The following is a 23,849-nucleotide window of genomic DNA, read 5'->3' on the forward strand; positions in this document are numbered from 1 at the left end:
GGAATGCTCTCAGAAGGAAAACAAAGTTGAAAACAATAAAATTAAGAGGAAGTTTCCTCAGCCCTGAAATCATTCTTCTAATCTCAGAATAAATTTGAAACTTTTTATTTCCAGGTGCATTTAAATATGAAATCTCATTGTTATTGCATGTTTCACTTTTTGAATGAATTTTCAATTTAATTGGTACAAACTTTTTTTGTTAATTATTGTTTTGGCTTAATTTCTTTTAGAAACATGTCATTCAGGTTTATCAAAAGGTAGGATTTATTTATATTTAAAGAAGTGGCTCCTGCAATTAACATAAAATTTGGCTTTCTAGCCTTGGTTTTCTAAAAACTAAACTTTCTGCTGAGAACTAAATACTTTCTTCCTTGAAAGGAAAATATAGAAGGAAATCCATTGACTAATGATGATACTTAAGCATCTGTGGCACCTGTATAACAAGATGCAAAGCATGCCTTGTGCACTCTTCTTTCTTTGATAGAGTTGATAGTACCAAAAATAATTCTGTTCTTTGTACTAATACACTTAGCATGCTTATGTTTGAAGAATGACGTGTTTGATAACACTGAAAAATGTAGACAAAACATAAGGGCACAAATGTGTAAAGGTAAGTGATGCTCTACATACTTTATCCTCTAATTTTCTTTATTAGGAAAATTCTTATCAAAATAGTGTATTAGTAATTTGCTTCTGGTCATAACAAATTTAGACATTCACCAAATTTGACTTAAAATTACAAATCACTTGAGAGATTGGAAGTTTGCATGAGGGATGAAGGATGTACATTGAAAATCTTCAAATAAGAAGCATTTTGTAGAGTACCCAAAGCCAAATTACTTCCTCTTATACTGTCCAGCAATGACATAAATTGAAGCACTTAATTACAATTTATAGATAAACAAAAGCACAAAAGTTATGCAAGTGCATTGACAAAAGGAACCAATCTTGGAAAAACTATCCTACATAGAAAGGTTTTAAGAAAACAGGCAGAACTGATTCTTCTTGCTTTAATACTGGCATAAATTACAAGTAATTCTGTTGAAGTAGGTGAAAAAAGAGCCAGGCACCCTATTCTCAAAGCTGTATTGCTTCAGCACTCTTCTCCTAGTTCTTTGGAAAGCCCAACCATCCATAAGCTAAAACATGGGAAAAAAAGACCAACAGGAAAAAAGCTACCAAAATATTCTAAAAATGAAGCATGATGGAAATAAAAATTTTGACTTAAAAACTGCTTACATCCGTATTTTCTTCAGAGAATAGAATAAAAAATAAGGAAGCTTGAAAAAGACTGTGTTCCAATAACTTCATTTCTTTCAGTATAAAACTCTAAATTCAATTTCACAATGAGAAACTAAAAGTTGTAGGAAGTCCCTCTGAAAGATATATTGCTAGAGCTACTCGCAACTCTTTGGTCAGTGAAGACTTCTAAAACTTTGAAACAGCTTTTTGATTTAGCTAAATTTTCTAGTAATATCCTACAGTAGCCTTTTAAGTGTTGCAGAGCTTCTCTGGAACGATACCATGCTCAACTGTTGAGAGAAGAAGTTTTGATTCAGAAGTGCCCGCCCCCCCCCCCCCCCCCCAAAATTCATTTCAGCCCAACATACTTTACTTTAAAAATGGGCATCAATTTGTACTTTCATTCTAAAGGTAAAATCATCACTGATATTTGTAATTTGAAGTTTGTCGTACTTTCTTTAGGCAAGCTGTGATATTGTTAGGATATAAATTTAGTTAATTCCATTAGGAACTGTATGTAATTCAACTCCAAACTAGCTGCGGAAGTTCACATTCATTCAAGAAAGTCAGGCTGTGAAAAATACCCTGCATACTAGACTTGGAATGGTTTCTTTGTTTCAAAACAAATCCTAGTATTACATTACACGCCCTCTTAGTGCTATGTCTGGGGCATTCCCAAATGTGAACATATTTTAGAATTCTTTTATTGGATTAGTTGCCATCGGCATTAATTGTCGGTTTACAGGAGTGTAAATTGGAAGGAGGAATATACATGGACTCTTGTAGTTTTATTTGTTGATCGGGTAGATCAAAGAAGAAATTGAGTGCCAGCAATCTTGTACATTTGACAATAAATAAAGGCAAGTTTCTTAACTCAGCGTGTAGCCTGAGCCACCGAATTCTGAACAGTTGCAGAGGTCAGTGTGAGTTCTGTGAATTGCACAGGGATCTGAGATTGAAAGAGAGGCTTTGCCTCTTCCAAAGCTACGGCTATGGCTACTGTAAAACATTAGAATGTTAGTTGATAAATAAGCTGCTATTTCCACAACTGGACTCTCATTATAATTGTAAGCCTTTACTGCATTTTGAGGCAAAAAGTGAGATGCATCTGTTAGTCGGGAAGTTCAATTACATTTTATAACTCGCGTTCTAGTGAGTTACCTTTGAATAGAAATATGGTACTGTAATATAAATTGCAGCAGTGGTTCATGTTCTGATAGTAACTTTTTCAGGGTATTCTTGTTTAAAAAGAGACTTGCGCAACAATGCACCTCTGAATTTTTCTTTCTATTAGTAGATGTGTATGTGCATGTGACTTCCACCAGTGTGCCTATCTCTCTCCTTCTTGTAAGCAGGCAGTGAGTGAAGTGAAATACATTGTTGCCTATAGCAATGCTACTGATTTTTATTTATTTATTTATTTTGCCAAATTCTTTACCTGCTGTGAATCTAGTCTACTGAAATTCATTTTATTTTAACATTGGAATTTATTATAGTTGCCACAAGGACAATATTACAACTTCACTTCAGAGAGCTCGGCAAATTCTGAGTGCTACACATTTCATTTGTTTTTTAAAAATTAAATGTTAATAGTAGTGCACTGCATTCTGATAGGTTTTATATCTCTCATATCTCATGTAACATTAACAAGATACTATACAGTGTCCTTGCATATCTGTAGGGATGCCTGTATGTTGTGGAAGGCTAATTTGATACTTGGATAGCAAAGGTGTGTTGATATTTTGATAGCTTTTTTGTTATAGAATCTTTTCTTTAAATAAAGGTAATTTTCCTTGAAAAACCAGGTTGTTTTCTTTTATGTATAAATTAATTAAATCTTATTTTAGTAGACTCCTTCCATTTCCACTCCCCTATAATCATTTATGGCTTTTAATCAAGCTGTGAAATATTCTTTAGACAGTTTTTATTTTTTAATGTTTCACTGGGTTTTTAACTATACATATATACATAGAGAACACTTGCAATGCACAAAACATAATTTATGATAGATATACCAGAAGAACAGTACTACGTCAACATATCACTTATGCTATTGACTACTTTTCACATACCATTTAACAAAAGTAAATGAAGTGCTGTAGGCATTGTAATACAGCTGTGGGCTTAAAACAGAAAAATAAAATATAAAATTACTCTATCACAAAACTAATTAGCTTATTAGTCAGCTCCTTTCTTTAACACGTTATCTGCTCAATAGTCTTCGGTTATAAACCAGGCGTTTGTGTTCCTTTCAGTACTGCAGACCACATTGGCAACTTGGAAGCCTAAAAACTGTATCTGACTTGGAAGCATATACAGTATTATAAATGGCATATACAGTATGATTTTAATCAGAAGTGCACTGGTGTGTGTTTTACTTACAGAATTCTGTAAGTTTGCATGGTGCTTTATAGAGCATAACCATGCTTCGAGGTCCAAGGGGGAAGGAATATGAATGGGAAGACTGACACTGCTTCTCTGAAACTTCATGCCAGTTTTTATGTTGGAGGTCACACATCATGGAATGTAGTTTTGAGTGTTAAATGACCTGGTATATTTATTGGTTCAGATTTTAATTTTTAAGCCCATTCACAATTATAAGTACTTCCAAAAGAGGCTTACAAATAAGAGTACTTAACTCAAGTTGTATCTTGGTGCAGGTGTTTAGTGAATACCTTTGATTTCTCTAAATGTAGATTGAGTATTTAGAAGTTGGTCAATTTTAACTGAACTTCAGCCTCATCTGCTCGGATCAGCTGAAAATAGGTCTGAAACCAGAACAAACTATTTTTGTCCCTTTGAAAGTCTGAACTTTTGAGTAAGCTAATGTTGAGATTTCTTGTATCATTCACTACAGGGATGACAGGTCATACTCGTATTTCTTGAGCCTTTGTTGTCAACTGAGAAAGCAAGTCTGATGTGATCTATAAATGCTTGCAACTATAAGCAAAAATGTTCTCCCCTACTTCCGAGGAACAGATGCCTCTAGTGCCCTTCAGAGAGTATTTTTGAGTACAGCACTTGACATTTTGTCATCTGAGTCAGGAAGTGACTTCAGACTTACAGAGAGAGGAGTTTGCTGTGCCTTCCAGAATGAGCCTTCCACAAGATCCTTTGCAGGTCTACTGTTGAAACCTCTGGATCTGTTCAACTTTTATAGCTTTCTCCCTTCCCATAATTCTCCATGCTTTCACTAGTGTTCCATCCCCCGGAGAAAGTGATGTAAAGAGCAGCCCAGAGGTCTTGACTTGTACACTACAGACCTAGTAGGCTTTTTCCATTTCTGAGTTCTCTAATATCCATTCATTCTAGAGAAGCACATCAGCTTGACATATCTACTAAAGTGATTATAAATATTATTGGCATTTTAATCTGTCTTTGACAGGCTTCACAATTCAGTAACTAAGAGAACTAAATTATTTTACTGACCAATATGGACAAATATGTTGCATAGCTTAAAATGATTGTCTCCATCCCATATTGCTAGAGGTGATGATAGAACCATCTCTTCTTATAGGGCCTGAACCTGCTTCCACTGATACAATGAAGAAATACACATTGTTTTTAATAGAAGAAGCATCAGGCCCTTAGTTAAGAAACCCCTTAGAATAGTCGTTGAGAGAGGCCTACTCCGGACGGCCGTTGTGGTACTATACACTCTGTGTTGACATAGTATTCTGGCAATAATCTGAACAGGACTCTTGCTTCAGTGTGAGCTTCATTTAGCCCAGATTTTTTCCCTTCAAGATTTTAAAATAAGACTGCAGTGTTGAGACACTTTGAAATGTGATTCGGACCCCAAAAAAGTAGCCGAGAGCAGTGTTCCTGTATGCCTGCAACAGCATTTTGTTTGTATTAGTTAGGAAAAAGTTTGCTTTATTGTTTCTTTGGATTCTCTTCTATATACTTGTGTGTACTTGTTTTATGTAAAATCTTGCTATAAAGAAGAAAAAATACGTAAAACACACCTTGAAACTCTCCTTCTAGTTTAAGGATCTTCTTCTTTTAATCATGTTCCCTACCCCCTTCCTACTATTGTTTGTTACATCCTGTCTTTAATCAGATGGTAAACTCTTCAGGGCAGGGACCATATATTTATGTCGTACAGTGCCTGGAAGCACAGTAGGCTTCTGATTGGGGCTTTTGGGCACTGTGGCAATATAGAATACTGGTTTACCTGTAATTCCTTATCTTCACTTTAACTTTTATGTTCCTTAAACCTGTCTCACTGCTTTCTTGCTGGTTTCAGAGTATTACAGTAGCACCTAAGGACCCTTGTCCTTGTTCACAGTCCCTGTTCTATTCAGGTTCTTATACCATTCCCTGCAGAATAGCATAGGCGCACCGTATCCATTTTGACAGGGATGTACACGTAAATATAGAATTCCTGCCACATAATTTATAAACCTATGTTAATAGATTAAACGTCACTGTGAAATAGTTAGGATTGGTATACAACATACGTGACTTGAACCCACAAAAGCAAAGAAACTAAAAGCTACATGACAGTACCTATGTTCCCAAACCGGCATACACTTCATCACCACAGCTACCATACACCACAGATGATGCACGACAGTTTTAACTCTCCCTTCTCATCCTCACACCATTTACCAAGCTGCCCTAATCTACTATGATTAGTTTGGTGTGTTAATGTTGTGTATACGCCTGGGGTGAGAGAGGCATGGGAGAAAGTAGCCAGGTGCTTGGGGGAGATTTTTCCACCTTGATTCTGTTTTGCCTTGAGGGTTGCTTAAATGTAACATTAATATATAACAGTGTTAAGTAACTTTTCTGCCTGTAATCTTTATATTGCTTAATTTCTTTCTCTTCTGCATATGTCTTCTGGAAGATGAGTCCGTGGTACAGGAATTCAGAAGAATTCATATTCAGAGGAATTTTACATATTGAGAAATCTTGAATTTACCTTGAAATTTTTCTTATGCTAACTTCAATTTATATCCTGGTTTAAGGGAGGGTGGGAGAAATTAATAAGATGATCATTTTGATCTACAAGTTTCACTGTATTTGATCTACAGGTATGGGTGTGCATATTAAAGCTGTTTTTAATACCATTGTTCTCTCTTTTATAGCTTAGCACTTTAATTTGAACAATAATTAGTATATCTTTGTTTACGCTGAATTAATAAATTTTACATATTTCTAATTCAACATTCTTCCCCACTGGAATCTTAACTTTTAACTTCATGTGTACATGTGTCAATATAGTATTAAAATTAATACTAAAAGTATCTACTTTTTAGAAACTGAGGCTTATAAATACATATTGTTTTGGTGGGCAAGACATTTGTGGTATTCTAGGTTTGCTGTGATCTTGAAAATCCATTGAATCGTTGTTGCCTAAAGTGTCATAACACAATATATTATAATTACGGTATCATTAAAATATTGCATTTAGCAGCTATTCAGCTATTATGTATGCTAGTGTAAGATTTGTCTTCTCTTTCCCACTTCCTTTTGTTTCTGCATTCTTTTCAATGAGGCTCCCGACTGAATATGAGAGGAACGGGAGATATGAGGGCTCAAGGTGAGGGTAATGATTTTTGTTTAAAATGTTACTTAGGCAAGCTTGAACCTTTTTCCCCCTGTTTATGTGGCTCAGGGGTTCTAAGCAGCAGGTTTTGTTTCCTTTAACTCCACAAAACTAAACCAAGAAGTCCTCCTGTCTGCGAAACAGTGATTAAAGCATTGAGTGACTTGGTTCTAAACTCTTCCATCTTTCATGTTGCCTTTTCCCTATATGTATTTCTGCATTTTAGCAGCTGGGCAGGCAGGCAGACAGACAGCCCCCAGTGAGACTGCAGAATGGTTCTATAATCCAATATTGGAGGGTGCTAAAGTGTGTGGATGTTTATTTATTTATTTTTATCCTTTTCAAGGTTATGAGCATAATCTCTGACTCTACCAATCAGCTTGAGGCTGCTCCTGTGAAAGAAAGTCTCCGCTATGATAACTCACAGAATTATCAAATAGGTCATCTTCATGCTGAATTTGTTTAACTTTCTAATCAAGTTTTTAATTTTATTCAATACTTTTTTCACAAAGTTCTGCCAATACGATGGTACAGAAGTCTGTTTCATGTAACTAGAAACTGTTCAAAAAATGTCCATAAAAGGGACTTAATTTAGTAATTGTTAAAATACTTGTCTTTGCAACGGAGGATGTGAGGGAGATTCGCAAACCTAAGCCACTCTTTTTAGGTGACCAATCTAAGGAACTGTCCTTATGAGGTGTCATTAGAGGAGGTTTTGGAACAAATTGATAAATTAAACAGTAATAAGTCACCAGGACGAGATGATATTCACCCAAGAGTTCCGAAGGAACTTAAATGTGAAAATTGCAGAACTACTAACTGTGGTTTGTAACCTATCATTTAAATCAACTTCTGTACCAAACGATTGGAGGATAGCAAATGTGACACCAATTTTTAAAAAGGGCTCCAGTGGTGATCCCAGCAATTACAGCCCTCACTTCAGTACCAGGCAAACTGGCTGAAACTATAGTGAAGAACAGAAGTGTCAGACATATAGATGAACATAATTTGTTGGGGGAAGATTCAACATGGTTTCTGGAAAGGGAAATTATGCCTCACCAATCTACTAGAATTCTTTGAGGGAGTCCATAAGCATGTGGACAAGGGGATCCAAAGGATATAGAGTACTTAAATTTTCAGAGAGCCTTTCACAAGGTCCCTCACCAAAGACTCTTAAGCAAAGTAAGCTGTCATGGGATAAGACGGAAGGTCCTCTCATGGATCGATAACTGGTCAAAAGATAAGAAAAGATAGGAATAAATGGTCAATTTTTAGAATGGAGAGAGGTAAATAGTGGTGTCCCTTAGGGGTCTGTATTGGAACCAGTACTATTCAACTTATTCATAAATGATCTGGAAAAAGGGGTAAACAGCTGATACAAAACTGCTCAAGATAGTTAAGACCCTGGCAAACTGCAAAGAGCTACAAAGGGATCTCACAAAACTGGGTGACTGGGCAATAAAATGGCAGGTGAAATTCATTGTTGATAAATGCAAAGTAATGCACATTGGAAAACATAATCCCAACTATACATATAAAATGATGAGGTCTAAATTAGCTGTTATCACTCAGGAAAGAGATCTTTTCCAATTACAATATATCTTTTTTGAGATGGGATGACCATATCTGCATGCAAAAAAGATATTTTGGAATTGGATAAAATTGAGAAAAGGGCAACAAAAATTATTAGGGGTATGGAATGGCTTCCATATGAGGGTTGATTAATAAGATTGGGACTTTTCATCTTGGAAAAGAGACAAATAAGAGGGGATATGATAGAAGTCTATAAAATCATGACTGGTGTGGAGAAAGTAAATAAGGAAGTGTTATTTACTCCTTATCATAACACAAGAACTAGGGGTCACCAAATGAAATTAATAGGCAGTAGGTTTAAAACAAACAAAAGGAATTATTTCTTCACACAATGCACAGTCAACCTGTGGAATTCTTTGCCGGAGGATGTTGTGAAGGCCAAGACTATAACAGGGTTCAAAAAAGAACTAGATAAATTCATGGAGGATAGGTCCATCAATGGTTATTAGCCAGGATGGGCAGGGATGGTGTCCCTAGTCTGTTTGCCAGAAGCTAGGAATGGGTGATGGGATGGATCACTTGATGATTACCTGGTATGTTCATTCCCTCTGGGGCACCTGGCATTGGCCACTGTTGGAAGACAGGATACTAGGCTAGGTGGACCTGTGGTCTGACCCAGTATGGCTGTTATGTTCTAAACTGAATTATGAATCTTAACATACAGCTGATTTTAAACTGTATGGTATACCATGAGAGCAAAAATAATCTTTGAAGAGGTTTCTGATGCAGAAAACACTTTTATGCACCTATCTGCATGTTACCAACTACTTTTCTGTGAAGGTTTCAGTACACAGATTTCAGCTCTTTTTTTAGCCATGTGACCACTAATTCATAGCTGAAATACAAGAGTGAGCTGATATTCTACAAATTTCTGGAACTCGTCTTCTGATCCATCTGTTTCCACCACCACCAAAACAAGAGAAGAACGTTGTTATTACTATGTGCTTTAATTCTTACATTTGATAGTCATCAGATTTTCCCAATGTACCTTCTGTTGTAGTGACAAGGAGATTATTTTTGTTAACATTAGTTTGGTATGTTAACTTTCTGTATTTTATTCTGAAAAAGGCTCTCCAGTAACTTCAGAAGTTAGACTGTTCATCATTGCAAGTTATATGTCAGCTGTGGCCTAAGTCTTTAAGTTGTGACTTAGAGCTGCTATCTTAATGAGGGTTCCAGATTTCTAGAGCTTTCTGGTGCTATATGGCCCAGAATATTGGTCCATGTAGGCTGTAACCTTAATTGAATTACAGGTGAGTGAAAACTTACCTTCACCATGGTAGTAATCAAGTTTTTCATCATCATGTCCCCATTTGTTCCAATTGTTGTTCACACTAGTTGTGTCTTGGCTTAATTAGATTGTATGCTTTTGGGGTGGGAACAGTCTTACTGTGTGTATATAATATGCAATGCCTAGTACAACAGGGTCCTGTTCCAAGTGAGGGGCCCCTCTAGGCACTTCTGTAATACAAAAAATGCACACTGAACATGGCCGTTACTTCACCAACACAAGATTTAAGAGGCTATTGGTTGTTCTATTAAATAATAAAATGTTTTCTTTCAGTCGCAATGTAGCTGTGGATCAGAAGGATGAAAACAAGGAAGCCAAGCCCCGCTCACTGAGGTTTACTTGGAGCATGAAAACTACCAGTTCCATGGATCCTAACGATATGATGAGGGAAATTCGTAAAGTCCTGGATGCCAATAATTGTGACTATGAACAAAGAGAGCGTTTCTTGCTTTTCTGTGTCCATGGCGAGGGACATGCGGAAAATCTTGTACAGTGGGAGATGGAGGTGTGTAAACTGCCAAGACTGTCACTGAATGGAGTCCGCTTTAAGCGGATATCGGGAACATCCATAGCTTTTAAAAACATTGCTTCCAAAATTGCCAATGAATTAAAGCTGTAAGAAAAAGTAATTAAGTTGTAAATTAAGTAGCAATTTCAAGTGTTTTTGAGAACACCGATGGAAATGTATAGAATAATATTTAGGCAATAATTTCTGCAACTTTTGAATCATGATATTAAAAAAAAAAAATTGAAACAAGCTGCTGAGCTGGGAGGGAGAGTTGGACTTTTTTTTATAAGTGCACTACAGCATTAAAGTTGCCTACTATGTAAAATATTACCCCTTCTGCTTTATTTCCATTGCTCTAAAGTCTTTGACAACAAACTGAAACACACAATATATACATTTAAATATGCCTCCTGTTTGTGTGGATGTGAGAATGTACAGTATGTGTGTATAATATATTAAGTATTATCTGTAAACTATTCATTGAAAACATCAGAGCTGTACCCGTACCTCTTTTGGAGCTAATTTTGGTGCTAAAAATTGAAATGGCCAAGGAGGAAACACTTGGGTTAATATTTAAAATAATTGAATGGTTACCCAGTAAATGCAGTTTTACAGTTCACTGCTGTGTTAAGAAAAAAGTGTGAAGGGTTTGGATTTATGGTTGTGAACATTACTCCTGTTTTTAAGTAGATCTCATGAGATAATTAAACATTCACTTTTACTCAGTAAGTCTTGCATTATACTTCTCCCACTATTTATTATTTAAGTCTGAATCAGATTAAAAATTAGTTGATTTATGCATTAAAATTTGGGTAAATGCTTCAATTTCTCTGTTCATGTTAAACACAAGTGTAAAAATATATCCTTTTTATCTCTTTTGTCTTTCATGACTTAGTAGAATGGGTTACCGTTCAGTAAGCTCTACCATTTACTGCTACAGAATGTAAACAGTGTTCAATGAGAACATCACATTTAGTGTCTTATCTTGAGGTAGAAATGTGTTTTAAAAATCTGACTTGCTGGAGCTTGACTTAGTGACAATTTCAGACAAAGTTCCTACTGTAAAGGCTTGGCCAGTTTCTTCAGAAGAACAAAAGGACTCTCAGTGAATGAGAAAAGTTCTGGTGAGAATTACCACATGCCTGAGATGCTGTCTTTCTACGTTACTGCTGGACATACGTTATCCCTTCCCCTTGAGCTCCTGAGCGTGCCCTTTTGTTAAAATCCAGAAGTGGAAAGTCAATGTCTGCTGATCACTTTTCATACTTTAAATGAATTTAATAGTGATGCAAGATTCCAGATTGACAGACCGCCTTAGAGACTGAGCTCCTATCATTTGACAAACACAACAGCGCAGGTGGCAGTGGTTCCGCCCTCCCTGTACCCCCTGCTAACGCCCTTGCAGTACCCTCAGCCCCGTTCTGTGAGGGACTACTTACATAGGTGGAAAGAGAGTTCGATCTCCGTGTCAATTCTAACTTTTGGTCTCTGCTGAGACTGCTAAGGAGTCACTTGCGGTGGGCTTTTTTTAGTGTGTGGAGAGGAAACCTGCCCTCTCTGAATTCTGTCTTGACCAACTCATTTCCTACAGACCACCAAGCAGCCATCAAATGGTACCAACTCTTAGTCGCTACTGACCCGGGATGGATTTGAATCAGAAACCTGGATTCCCCAATCCATTCAATCTACCTACTAATTTTCCCTTTCCTGTATTCAGTTTGCTATTTCACTAAGGATTTGTGTAGATAATACCCCGTATTATCTACTTGACTTTATTTTATATAAATTTAATGCTTATGGTCCTGTTCCCATGCAGCAGTTAGGCATGTACTTAACGTGCTTTAATTCAGACCCTTAGCTTGCTTTTTAAAATTACAGTGAGCTAATATAGTTCTTCATTGTGTGCACAACTTAGGTTTGACCCAAGGTGCAAATGCAGAATCCCAAATATTTTGCACATTAAGTTTTGTGATCCATGCTCTGAAAACAAGAATTTCTTCCTTTATACCTCTTCCTCAGTCTCTAGTGACCTTGCCCTAAGCATTGATAATTATGCTAACTAAAGGATAATTATAGTTGTTAAATGCATTAAATATTCCTGAATTTACATTTTTTAATCTATATATATTTTGTATCATGAACTGGCTTTAGAACTCTTGGTGCAGATGGAGTTTGATGGGCTGTCAGTACTCTTGCTTACTTTGCTCAGGATGGTCTTGCCATGAAAACTCCGTTCTGTAATAGCAATAAGAGATTTCAGGACAGATGTACTTCTCAGGTGAGGATTCACATAGCCTTTAGCTTTCTACGTTAAACACTGCTCAAGGTGTATTCTTTTCATCCAGTAGTGTACTTCCTGTTGTCTTATAATTTAAACTCCATGTTCTGATTAATCATAGCACTTACTGATTGTAAATCTGTATTCAGTGGAAATTCCAAAAAAAATTCATATTAAATGTCTCTTGCAATACTCTGGGTTTTTTTATCGTTCAGTATATAATTGTTTCTGCAAAGTGCAACAGTAAGTATCATAAGTTTAAAATATTTTTAAAAGTTTGTACTTAAGTATTTTTGTCTTAAAATGTATTCAAAAGGTACTTTTAGAAATAATCTGTATTTAAGATATTAAAATACACCACATGACGTATTTATTATCACTGGAAACAGGTTCTTAACAGCTTCCTTCTCAAATATAGTACAAAACTGTCAATTGCAAAAATGTTACAAATGTTCTTGATCATAACACATACAATGTCCTTCATTCTAAAGTGCAGAAGCTTGTAATTATTTGTCTGGTTCACTGGTAGGACAATCACTGAAGGAACTATATTTTGCATTATTAAGAAGATGCTTAATATAAAGATATAGGCCTCAATCCTGCATGGTCACTGGAGATCTTTTAGCTCCGGGGACTGCCTGCTGGTATGAGCTGGCAGGGTTGGGTCTATAGTTACTTTATATATCAAACCTCCTTGTAATCAGAGTCCAAGATGTGTGTTGTGGTGATAATAGCAGTCCTGGGCACCTTATGAGATGTTGATCCAGGGCTGAGAAATGCTTTTGTAACAGCATTAATTCTGCCCTAGAGATCGGAGTCTCATTTTCTAAAAATGTTTGTTGGCTCTTGACTAACACACTGTGCGCTCTCCCACCCAAGTCACTGCCAGGTCTGATTTTGAAATCAAGCTTTTCTTCCCTTGGCTAGCAGGTAAAAAAGTGTTCTGAGTTTTTCATGGTATATTTTAATTACTATATTTTGCGAAGCTTTCTTTAAGTAATTCAATTCAAAATATTTCTTGTCATACATGGAAACTCAAGAGTAAGTGAGAATTAATAAGCTCAACCAAGCTTTTCTCTCGAAGGTTACAATTCATTGAAGCAATCTAGAAACCAAAAAGGCATAGCTCTGAGAGAAATAGCTGCATTTGCCTGACCAGATATGTTTTAAGACCTTGGACCTTGCTGTGAAGGAGATGGTATATAATTCAGCGTAAAGGGCAGTACTAGCTGTTCCTCCAAACTTTAGTTTTCAAGTATGTTACCACAAACCTTCGTCATTGATATCCCTGAAGGAAGTGACCCCTATAGAAATTGGCCTGGTCAGTGTGAGTTCAAGGAACCTCAGCCTTAGTACAAGTAGCACAAACTCTGGGGTACTAATTCTCTTATTAATCATTTGCAATATGGTAAAAGCCATAACCAAGATATGGGTCCTATTATGCTGGGTGCTATTGAAAACAAAAACAGTAAGATGCAGTCCCAAAGATCTTACAATCTAAAATAGGCCACGGTCTGAAAAAAGAGGTATTGCTTTCCATATTTTACAGATGGGAATAGAAGCACGGAGATTAAGTACCTTGCCCATGGTCACATAGGAAATTTACGTTCAATTCCCAGGTCTGCTACAGACCTGAGTTCTAGTCCAGTCTCTTAACCATAAAACCATGTCTAAGGCCCTGATCCAGCAAGGTACAGAAATACATTGCTTAATTTGAATCATGTGAGTAGTCCCATTAGTGTGAATGCTAGGCACATCCTAAAGCACCTTGCTGGATCAGGGCCAAAGCCACTCCCTTTGAATCAATGTAACAACATTTGTGTATTTCAGTGGCTCTAGACTGATGGTTTATATTGTGGTCTTTGTGCTTCCCATGCCCTAGAGCCTTTTGGTGGCAGTCTGTGTACAATGAAATATTTGGGAACCATATAGTGGAGAAGGAGGAGGAGATGTGTGATGTACTCCACTAGAGCGTGTTTCTTTAACCAAATGTTTTGTTTCAAATTTATATCTTTAAGGGCGTAAGACATTGCTGTGTTAGGACATTGGTCTAAACATTGGTTGGAAGAACAACCTCTTTAGGAATGTGAATGCACATTTCAAATTTATATTAATGTATAATTTTTCAAATAAATTTGTGCAGATGGTGACTGTTTTGATCTGCATTTTACTCTCCTGGCTATGTGTATAGTTCTCATTTCCTTCACTCTTGCTAGAGAAGCCTTGGAGCTTTGCAGTGGAGAATGGCTTCATTTTATTAAAAATCACTAGTACTGCCAATTTCATCACCATTTCAGACATTGTGGTAAGTCAGGGACTGTTCTGGCATTCAGTTTGAATAGCAGTAAGTTATCTCTTAACAGTTTCAATATTATGTTTCTTGAAAGGCTCCCTACTTCAATAATCGCATTATTGAATTCTTATCCAATTAGAAAACTCTTAGGATCAACACTTTGCTTCAATATGTAGTGAATTTTCAAGTAGAAACTAATGGAAGAAATAAAGTCCATCCAATTTGTTGATCAGCTTTCCAAGGTTCTTATCCTGTTGGTGTTTTCTTTCCAGGCATTGACACTATACTGTGTTCTCTGGATGCGTTCTTGCTGGATGTACACCTTTCCAGCAGAGGCACTAAGAAAAGCAATGGCACTAAAACTGCTGCTCAGAATTTGAATTATTCTTAAATTGTCTTTCTCAGACTTTCAGATTTGTCCTAGCGCTAAGAATAAAGTTTAAACTCGGCTGAATATGGTAGGCTTTTTGCCCCGGCAATGGTTGAGAGCAGAAGAGCTGTAGATGTTAATACAAATCCCCATTGCAATCTGTGTGGAGACAACTTAGTGTCAGCAACTGCTACCTCTGGTTTACATTTACTTATCTAGAACTGTTAAATGCAAATAGTAGTAGTGGCAATTCATCAGGTAAGTTGTTTAATTCAAAAAATGTTAAACATTCCTGATGGAAATTTAAAATGATGGTTATTTCTTCAGCAATTGCTGCTCTGCGTCTGTGGAGTGTTTCTATCAAAATCTGTTAAAATGCAAATATAATACATGCATACAAAGTGGTAGAGTTATGGTTGCTGTGGGAAACCATAGCACTGAATTCCCTGGCTTTGGGGTTTTTCAGTTCTCAATCACAACAATCTCTTCTTCTTACACATTAAATTTAATAAAATAAACATTGAAATCATACATTTCATGTTTCAGTGTAGTTCTTAATCACACTGAATGCATTAGGTGCATTTAATTAGATATTCTCACAAGTAATCAGAGATTTAAATGATCTAATCAAAATAATCTTACCTGTGCTTTTCAATCTGTGGCAATGCAAATTGAATATAGTCATGAAGGAAAATGCTATTGTGTGTATGTACAAAATGTTATTTTCAATCATTCGACTATTTCTCAACCAATATTTTTCTAAGTTAGAGGCATTTCTCATTAAGAACTGGTTACCTTGAGCACTGGAAAAAAATCCTTTTTAATTGAGTGCAAAAAAATCTGAAATTTTTTTGTAAGTGTAACAAGATTTGGGGTTTTTTCTGATTCAAAATGGGCAAATGACATTTAACTAATCTCTGCACAAATATTTCCCTGTGATGCAGAGAATAAACATGAAAACTGCCAGCCAAATAGGTAATTCATTTGGAAAGTAGTAGATCTTGAAGGTAGGGATGTAGAATGAAAGTGCCTTGAATATAATTACTCTGCTCCTGTGGCACAATAATGAAGATTAATAACAACTTGATACTTACAGAGAAAACAGTAAATGAAAGGCACGGCAGTTCCATTTTGTGCTTCAGAGGATGAGGACTGTTTGCTGGAATGGTCTTTCTTACGGTATCTTTCTGTTCAATCTTGTATTTAGCTGAGATGCTAAATACAAGGTTTTCCAAGACCTGAGGAGGAGCTCTGTGTAGCTCAAAACCTTGTTTCTCTCACCAGCAGAAGTTGGTCCAATTAAAGTTATTACCTCACTCACCTTGTGCCTCATATCTTGGGACTAACACAGCTACAGCAACACGACTTTCTTACAGTAGATTCTCATGAAACAGAGGTGGAGTTGTAGTGATCGCAATGGTTAGAGGATGTCTCTCGAATTCAGAAACAAAAAGGAGCCACCATGGCTTGGTATTACTCATGATGTTGAGCAGTGACTCCAGGAAATACTCCATATGTTATAACTTTCATATGAACAGTAGAAGTATTGTAATAATTAACTTTGGCTTATTGCAAATCTATTCTAGAAAAATCTAGTGGAAGATATTTACTTGTATATATTTGATTGACAAATACCCTGGTGTTACATAATGCTATCTTTATCTCTTCATTACATCTCAGGGTCGTTCATAGGATTAATTTTTTTGTAAATTATGATTTTATTTTTTACATGGGAAAACAGCAGAGGTGCAGAAACCCTTTGAACTCCTCTCACCCTGTTTCTTCTCCCACTTCCCTATGAATTCATCATGATGCCCAATATAAGGGCTTGTCTACACTTGCCAGGGGATCAATGCGCAGTGATCGATGCATCGGCAGTTGCTTTAGTGGGTCTAGTGAAGACCCGCTAAATTGACCACAGATTGCTCTCCTGTTGACTCCTGTACTCCACCTGAATGAGAAGCCCAAGGGGAGTTGATGGGAGAGCATCTCTCGTCGACACAGTGTAGTGCGGACCCTGTGGTAAGTAGATCTAAGTACGTCAACTTCAGCTACGTTATTCCGTAGCTGAAGTTGCATATCTTAGACTGATCTCCCATAGTGTAGACAAGGCTAAGATTTGTCTGCTGGGAAGGGCAACAGCAATGTTTTTAAGATGAAATTCCTTTCCTGTTTTCTAAAGAGTAATAATCTCCAATTTCCTCTTTCTGAGATTTAATTAAATGGAATTATTTGCTTTGGTGTTTGTTTAAATATTATAATGGACACTTATCTGTGACTGTTCTAGTTAAGATTGTGAGCCAAGGTATTCCATGGTAAAAAGGCAACGTCAATGCCGAGTTATGGTTGCTTGGTTGGTATGTCATCCCCCTCAGGAGGGTGCAGAATAGGGTTAATTGTTCAAATTTAGATCCAAATTTCTATCTCCCTTCTGTTGATGTACCAAATTTCAAAGGAATCTGACTAAGCATGTTAATTTTAGAGGACTTAAAAATTTCAATCTTTTAAACATGTCACAAGCTCCCATGCCGCTGTAATAATACGATCTCTGATCAGTTTCCATTTCTGTTCCACTACATAACTTTCTGAAGCTTTGTGCCTATAGTTATCCATGTTTGCTCTTACAGAATGTTATTTTTTAAATCTTCAGCTAAATCTTGCTAGCTGTATTTGGAGTTATGAGAGGGTTATGGGGAAAAAACACTTCCCACATTCTTCTGTTTTTAAAAAAAATCCTCACTTGACTGTAGCTTTAATTATTTTAATAAAGTTTGAAACTTTAGAGGGAGCTAATTTTCAAAGGTCTGTTTGTTTACATGATGATAGATGTGTCTGGATTCAGCAGGCATGGAAATTTGCAAACTGCATAACGCAGCCATTGTCAAGCATTTTCATTGGATGGCCATCTTTTAGGAGAGGTTTGTGCTCATCTTCTCACCCAATTGTAATTGCATAATTGTGCCAACTGTAGCAATTGTTTACATGGAAGAATAATAGGGAAGTATTATATATTTTTAGCTTTAGATGCTTTTTGCAGTCAGAAACATGGATGAGTCAGCAGAATGTGACTGACTGTGGCCCCCAGTTTGGGCCCTTTGAGTGTATTGAATGTGTGCACTAAACTGAGTGTTCTAACTGCTGTTCTGCTCTTTACGTACATTCTGTAAATGTTGCATTACAAACGGTCCAAAGCAAAATTGTGCAGTCTGAACTTTAAAAACTGTCTTTATCTAACTGTTCTCTCTACAGACTTCCTCTGGGATCTGAAACCTATGGGCAGGTGCTTTCCTTCTCTCATCATCTCCACTATCCATTCTGTTGACCAAACCCTCCCCTAGTTACACTTGTGCTACCCTACATCTCTTTGAACTGTTCCAGTGGTGCAAAAGCTCTATAAAGTTCCTTTAACTAGCCACATGGAGATTCCCCTAGCCAAGGGGAAAACGTGTTTAAGAGCCTGCTTTATACCACTGTGCAATGCCTCTTCACAGCCCTTAGGGTCAAGTGTGCGACCGGGAGAGAGAGGATGTGGCCAAAATGTTGCTGTGGTTAAATCCCTAGGTACTGGAATGGTGATTCTTTGAGTACTTGCGCATGTCCATTCCACGTTAGGTGTGTGCGCACCTCATGCACAGTCACTGGAAATTTTTCCCTCTGTGGAACCTGCTGGGTTGACTCGAGCGCCCTTTGGTGCCTTGTGCTTATCGCACTGTAAAAGGGGTCGCCCGACCTTGTACCCTCTCAGTTCCTTCTTGCCATCTGGGACAGTTGCTGGAACTGCTCCTCTTGCTTCGTTAGTGGTTCTCGTTTGTCACTCCATCCCTTCCTTTTTTTTTTCCTTCCCAATAGTTTTCTCAGTTTGAACTTTAGTTAGTAGTTGTAAATAGTTGGACTCTCACCACTTTAGCTGAGATTCCTCTGCTTCCTGAGCCGTGCATGCCTCGTTCTCCAGGCTTCAAGCCCTGCACCTCCTGCAGCAATGCCATGCTTTTGAGGAATCCGCATTCCAGTTGTCTAAAGTGCGTGGGTGAGACTCGTATCAGAGATTGCTGCCAGTTCAAGCTGAATACAAAGAAAGAACAGGAGGCCATGTTAAAGTCCTCCTGATGGAAATGGCGCTTAGACCCTCCTTGGAAATGAGCTGGTCGGACTTGGCACCAAGTATCTCAGTGTCAGTACTGAGTGCTCCACCCACTGTAAGTGACTCTTGGCACTGTTCCCTGTCACTGATGCAGAGAAAAAACATAAGCAGCTGGCCAGGATGTTCCCCAACGCTAAAAAGGCCATTCATGGGGTGAATAGCAGAATGCTCCCTGCGTCTGGTCACTCGTCTGCCCCCCGCACAGCAGGCTGTACTGTCAACTCCATCCTGTTCACAGGCTCCACTGAGTCCAGTCCCAGGTCAGCCGTCATCACCGGAGGGACAGTGTGGCACCAGTGAGATAACGGTGCCATCCACTCCAGAGGCATTAGTTGCAGCCAGAGACTTTCTTTCACTGTTCGTACTGCCATCACTGGCAGTCCAAGAATCGGCATCATCAGTGCTGGAGAGCAGAAGGAAGCATGTTGCCCTGAGTTCCCATTTGGTACTGGGGCCATCGGTACCATCTAGAGGGTAACTGTCCCTGCTAGCATCGACGTGGGCTTCTCCATGTCGGCACCAATCCCCTGATCCTTTGCACCAACCCCTGGAATCAGTGGGTACCACATCTCCGTGATCCCTGGAGGAAGGCTCATTTTTGGAGCGGAGGTGGAGTCATTCACCCAGACAAGAACTCACTACCAGTTCGCCACCTGTCAGTCCTATTCGATGGGGGATCCGAGTGTGGGGGTACCTCTGAGTGATTGGCCCAGTGGGCACTGACCTATGCAAATGCAATGGCCAATCTAGAACCCATAAGGCTTCACCTTGGTTCCAGTCCCTGCTCTGCACGTGCACACACACACACACACACACACACACACTTACTCAGTGGTGTCAGAGAGAGGCTCCTCTGACTCACCAAGCAGCAGCGGACCCAGACTCCAGTACCAAGCCCAGTACTGACATTCAAGACCTGGACCTATGGGATTTGCGCCATGCGGAGGAAGAAGAGAAGGAACCCGTGACAGTGCAGGCCACTGCCGCCTCTTCCCCAGAGGAGGCAGTGTCAGGGCCAGCCACATCGCACCCTACCCCCAGGATGACTTAAAAGCTCATCAGGGGCTATTGAAGAGGGTGACCTTAAAGCTAGGTCTGGAAGTGGAGGTCGTAAGAGTTCCCCCCCACAGCCTAGTAGACATCTTGGCCATGGTGGCCCCATCAAAGGTGACTCTCTTGCTCCTTTAGGAATCCAGGCAGGAGCTCTCCACTCTGGTGGAAGAGGGGAAGGCAATAGCCAGGGCTTCCTTGCAAGCCACCCTAGATGCAGTAGATGTGGTGGCCCTGCGAAGATGCTCTTGGCTCTAGTCCTCTGGCCTACTGGCAGAGGTGCAGCAGTCCCTTCAGGACCTCAGGTTTGAAGGGTGCTCACTTTCCTCAGAGCAAGCAGATGCAAAGCTCTACAGCCTGAAGAACTCCAGATCCACCCTCAAATCCCTGGGTCTCTATGTCCTGGCACCTTCAAGGAAACATTTCAGGCCCCAACAGCCCACGCATTTCTCTGCTCTGCTGCCCTGTCAGGACCTGCAGAAAGCAAAGTAGAGGCTTTAGGTACAGGTAACTGCCCCCATCCACATCAGCATTGCTACCTGACCCTCCCAGATACTCGAGGGGCTCCAAACAGAACTTTTGATGGGGCGCCTGAGGACATTATACCAGTTCCCACATCAGATCCAGTCCCCTATTATTTCCAAACCATTTCTCCCACTTCAGCTCAGCATTGTCACGCATCACCACAAACTATTGGGTGCTGAGCATGGTGGAAGAGGGATATACCCTCCAATTTTTTTACACCTTGTCCCCCCCACCCCAGTCCCTCTTCAGGGACCCTTCTCACAAGCAGCTGTTAGTCCAGGAGATGCAAGCCCTCATCCGGGTAGGAGTTGTAGAGGTGGTTCCTCAGGACTTAAGAGGGAAGAGGTTTTATTCACATTATTTCCTAATCCCAAAGTGGTCTCCAACCCATTTTATAGCTGCACTGCTCAACAGCTATCTCAAAAAGCTGAGGTTCCACAGGGTCTCCTTAGTCTCCATCATTCCCTCCCTGGATTCCAGAGGCTGGAGGAATGCCTCCCTCAATTTAAGAGATGTCTATTTCCATATCCCAGTTTTCCGAGGCCACAGAATGTTTCTCAGGTTTGTTGTGAATCAGACCCTGTTTTCCCATTTGGCCTGTCAGCAGCCCCATGGGTCTTTATGAAATGCATGGCAGTATTGGCGGCCTTCCTGAGAAGGTGAGGAGTACAAGTTTACCCATACCTTGATGACTGGCTGATCGAATTCTAGCCCCAAAGCATCCGAGACTAGGGATATTGAGTGCTGGTGCCTGATGAAGGGAACGCCTGAGAACACCAGTCGAGGGTCCCTCCTCCAGTCAAGGACCAGAGTGGGCACTGTTAGCACTGTGTCCAAATGATGGTGATTTGGCAAGTACACAGAGGCCATATAATATTGAAGGGATGTGAGGTGCAGTCTCACATGTATGCGCCATCGTCTGAAAGAGGTCTTCTGGGAAGAAGGCTCTGGCCTGGATAGAATCGAGCACCTCTCCTATAAAACTCTATTCCCTCTACTGGGATGAAGGTTGACTTCTGACTGTTTATCAGCAAGCCCAGTGCTTGAAAGGTTGCCTGAATGAGGAGGATACTGGCCTTCACCTTGAAAATATCCATTGAAAAGCATTGTGGAAGAGAACTATAATGAGGTGTATCCTTGGGCTGGGATTTGGCAGCTGTAACACAACCTCAGCATAGGTTTCGTGGAATTAGTTATGTTTCATCCTGTTTGTATCAGCCTTTTTTTCCTTCACTGACACTCAAGTTTCTGGCCTTCTATCTTCATCTAGCACAGAGTGTTCAAAAGCCAAGATCTGTGGGGGCAGTGGGGAGAGAGGGCCACTTGTTGGTGTAATGGGATGTATAAACCCCACATGGGCAGTGACAAGGTTAAAGGGAGCTGGAGAGCCCAATTAGCCCATTCTATGGCACCTGGAGGGAAACAAGTAATTGAGGATTAGATCCTGCTGGGGAGAACAAGACTGGGCGGTTCCTATAACAAGACTGCAGGACAAGTACAGAAAGACGGAGAGAGGAGACCTGTAGTAGGGAGCTTATACCCTGGGATTGAGCATGAAGGGAGACGGTAGCAAGGCTCAAGAGATTCCAGGCAGCTGCTCAAGAGGCTAGGAGCCACCCTGAGAAAGCAACTCAGTGACAAACTGGGGAAAGCTTCACACAGAGAGACAACTCCAGGGAGAGAGGGCTGGAGAGTGCTGCTCCATGACAGATGCCTGCGAACATGCAAAGGCAGGGAGTAGTGAGGGATCATAAGGAACAGACCCTAGCTGCTTTTCACAAAGGCCCTGGTTTGGAACCCAGAGAAGAGGGTGGGCCTGGGTTCCCTACTATCACCCCTCTCTCGCCCCGGCAGGAGGGTGATGTATGCCTTAGGAGTAAAGGGGCAAGGACTACTAAGCCCAGCCAGGGCCAAAGGCCGGGTACATGGTCACTAAGACTTTGGGTTTTCGTTTGGCCTCTTTGTTACCCCACAAGGGGTGAGGCTGTCAGCGTCCTGGTCGGAGGCTTGTATCACAAGAAGGAATGGTCTATGAGGGGCACACATAGCTGCTGACGGGGGGTCAGAGACACTTGAGCTTGCCTTACCTGAGGCACCTCTCTTGGATTCGATGTTTGCAGAGATGATTAATGCAGTGCTGCCTGCCATCTTTTGTCCATGTCTGGGGTGTACCAAGTATCCCAGGGAGGTGAGGGGGCTAGCACAGGGCTTTCAGCGTCATCCATCGAAGTCTCAGTGATGCAGCCTATATCAAGTGCTTCATCACTGCTAAGGTCGCTCATTGTTTGGTGGCAGAGCTTGTTTTGATCAGCATCAGCTTTAGTTCATGTTCCTTTGTGCTGTCTGCTTCTGGCCCATGCCTCGGTACTGCTCCGGTGCAGTGTACAGACATTAGGCATCTGGAATCTGGCTTCTTATGTCTGCTTTTCTGTTTCCATGAACAGTTCCTCCCTGTGGCAGGTGACGCAGTGGATTGTGCCCTGGGAAGGTCTGAGTGGAGGAGTCTGGGTTGCCACATGCCATGGGAAGGGTGGGTATCTTTTGGAACTGTAACCTGGCTGAGCCCAGGGAATGGGTGCAGCTGGAGCAGGGTGTTCCTGGAGTAGTGGTGGGTGGCCTGGTAGCATGGAACAGCAGTGAAAATAGTAATAAGAGGAAGAGCAAATGGCATCACACACCCATTTCCTCAAAATACACTGGCTGTGTTATGGCGCCCCTGGGGCTCTAACCTGCCTTGGGCGAGAGGAAGGGAGATAGCTGAGTCCCAGCTGTCAAGTGGGCTCCTGAGCAGCCTGTAGGGGCCAAGGATGGGGCTCCAGGCTCCTCCCCCATAAGACAGCAGCATTCTGTGGCAGCCTCCTTCCAGGTGATGGTTTCTGGGTTGGGGAAAGAGTCACAGCATCATTTTCACCTTTTTAGAAAATTTCTCTCATTTCCGTTTCCAAACTTTCAAAAGTGAATGGCGGTCCCTGCTCAGCAATGTCTGGTGGTTTGGCAGCCAGCT

General features: G+C 40.0%; 1 protein-coding gene across 5 annotated transcripts in view; it reads left to right on the forward strand.

Moving 5' to 3' along the window:
- The window catches only part of MARK3 (microtubule affinity regulating kinase 3), a 112,616-nt gene extending 101,707 nt beyond the window's left edge, over positions 1 to 10,909 (forward strand). For 2 of the 5 annotated variants that reach the window (XM_077819424.1, XM_077819428.1), the window contains 3 exons: positions 231 to 257; positions 6,746 to 6,790; positions 9,954 to 10,909. In XM_077819424.1, coding sequence (XP_077675550.1) covers positions 231 to 257; positions 6,746 to 6,790; positions 9,954 to 10,299 — 418 coding nt within the window. In that variant the 3' untranslated portion in view covers positions 10,300 to 10,909. The remainder of the gene's footprint in view (positions 1 to 230; positions 258 to 6,745; positions 6,791 to 9,953) is intronic. The other 3 variants (XM_077819426.1, XM_077819425.1, XM_077819427.1) reach the window with 3 other exon arrangements.
- The last annotated feature ends 12,940 nt before the right edge of the window (positions 10,910 to 23,849 follow it).

Source organism: Eretmochelys imbricata, chromosome 6, assembly GCF_965152235.1.
Source record: "Eretmochelys imbricata isolate rEreImb1 chromosome 6, rEreImb1.hap1, whole genome shotgun sequence".
Lineage (NCBI taxonomy): Eukaryota > Metazoa > Chordata > Testudines > Cheloniidae > Eretmochelys > Eretmochelys imbricata.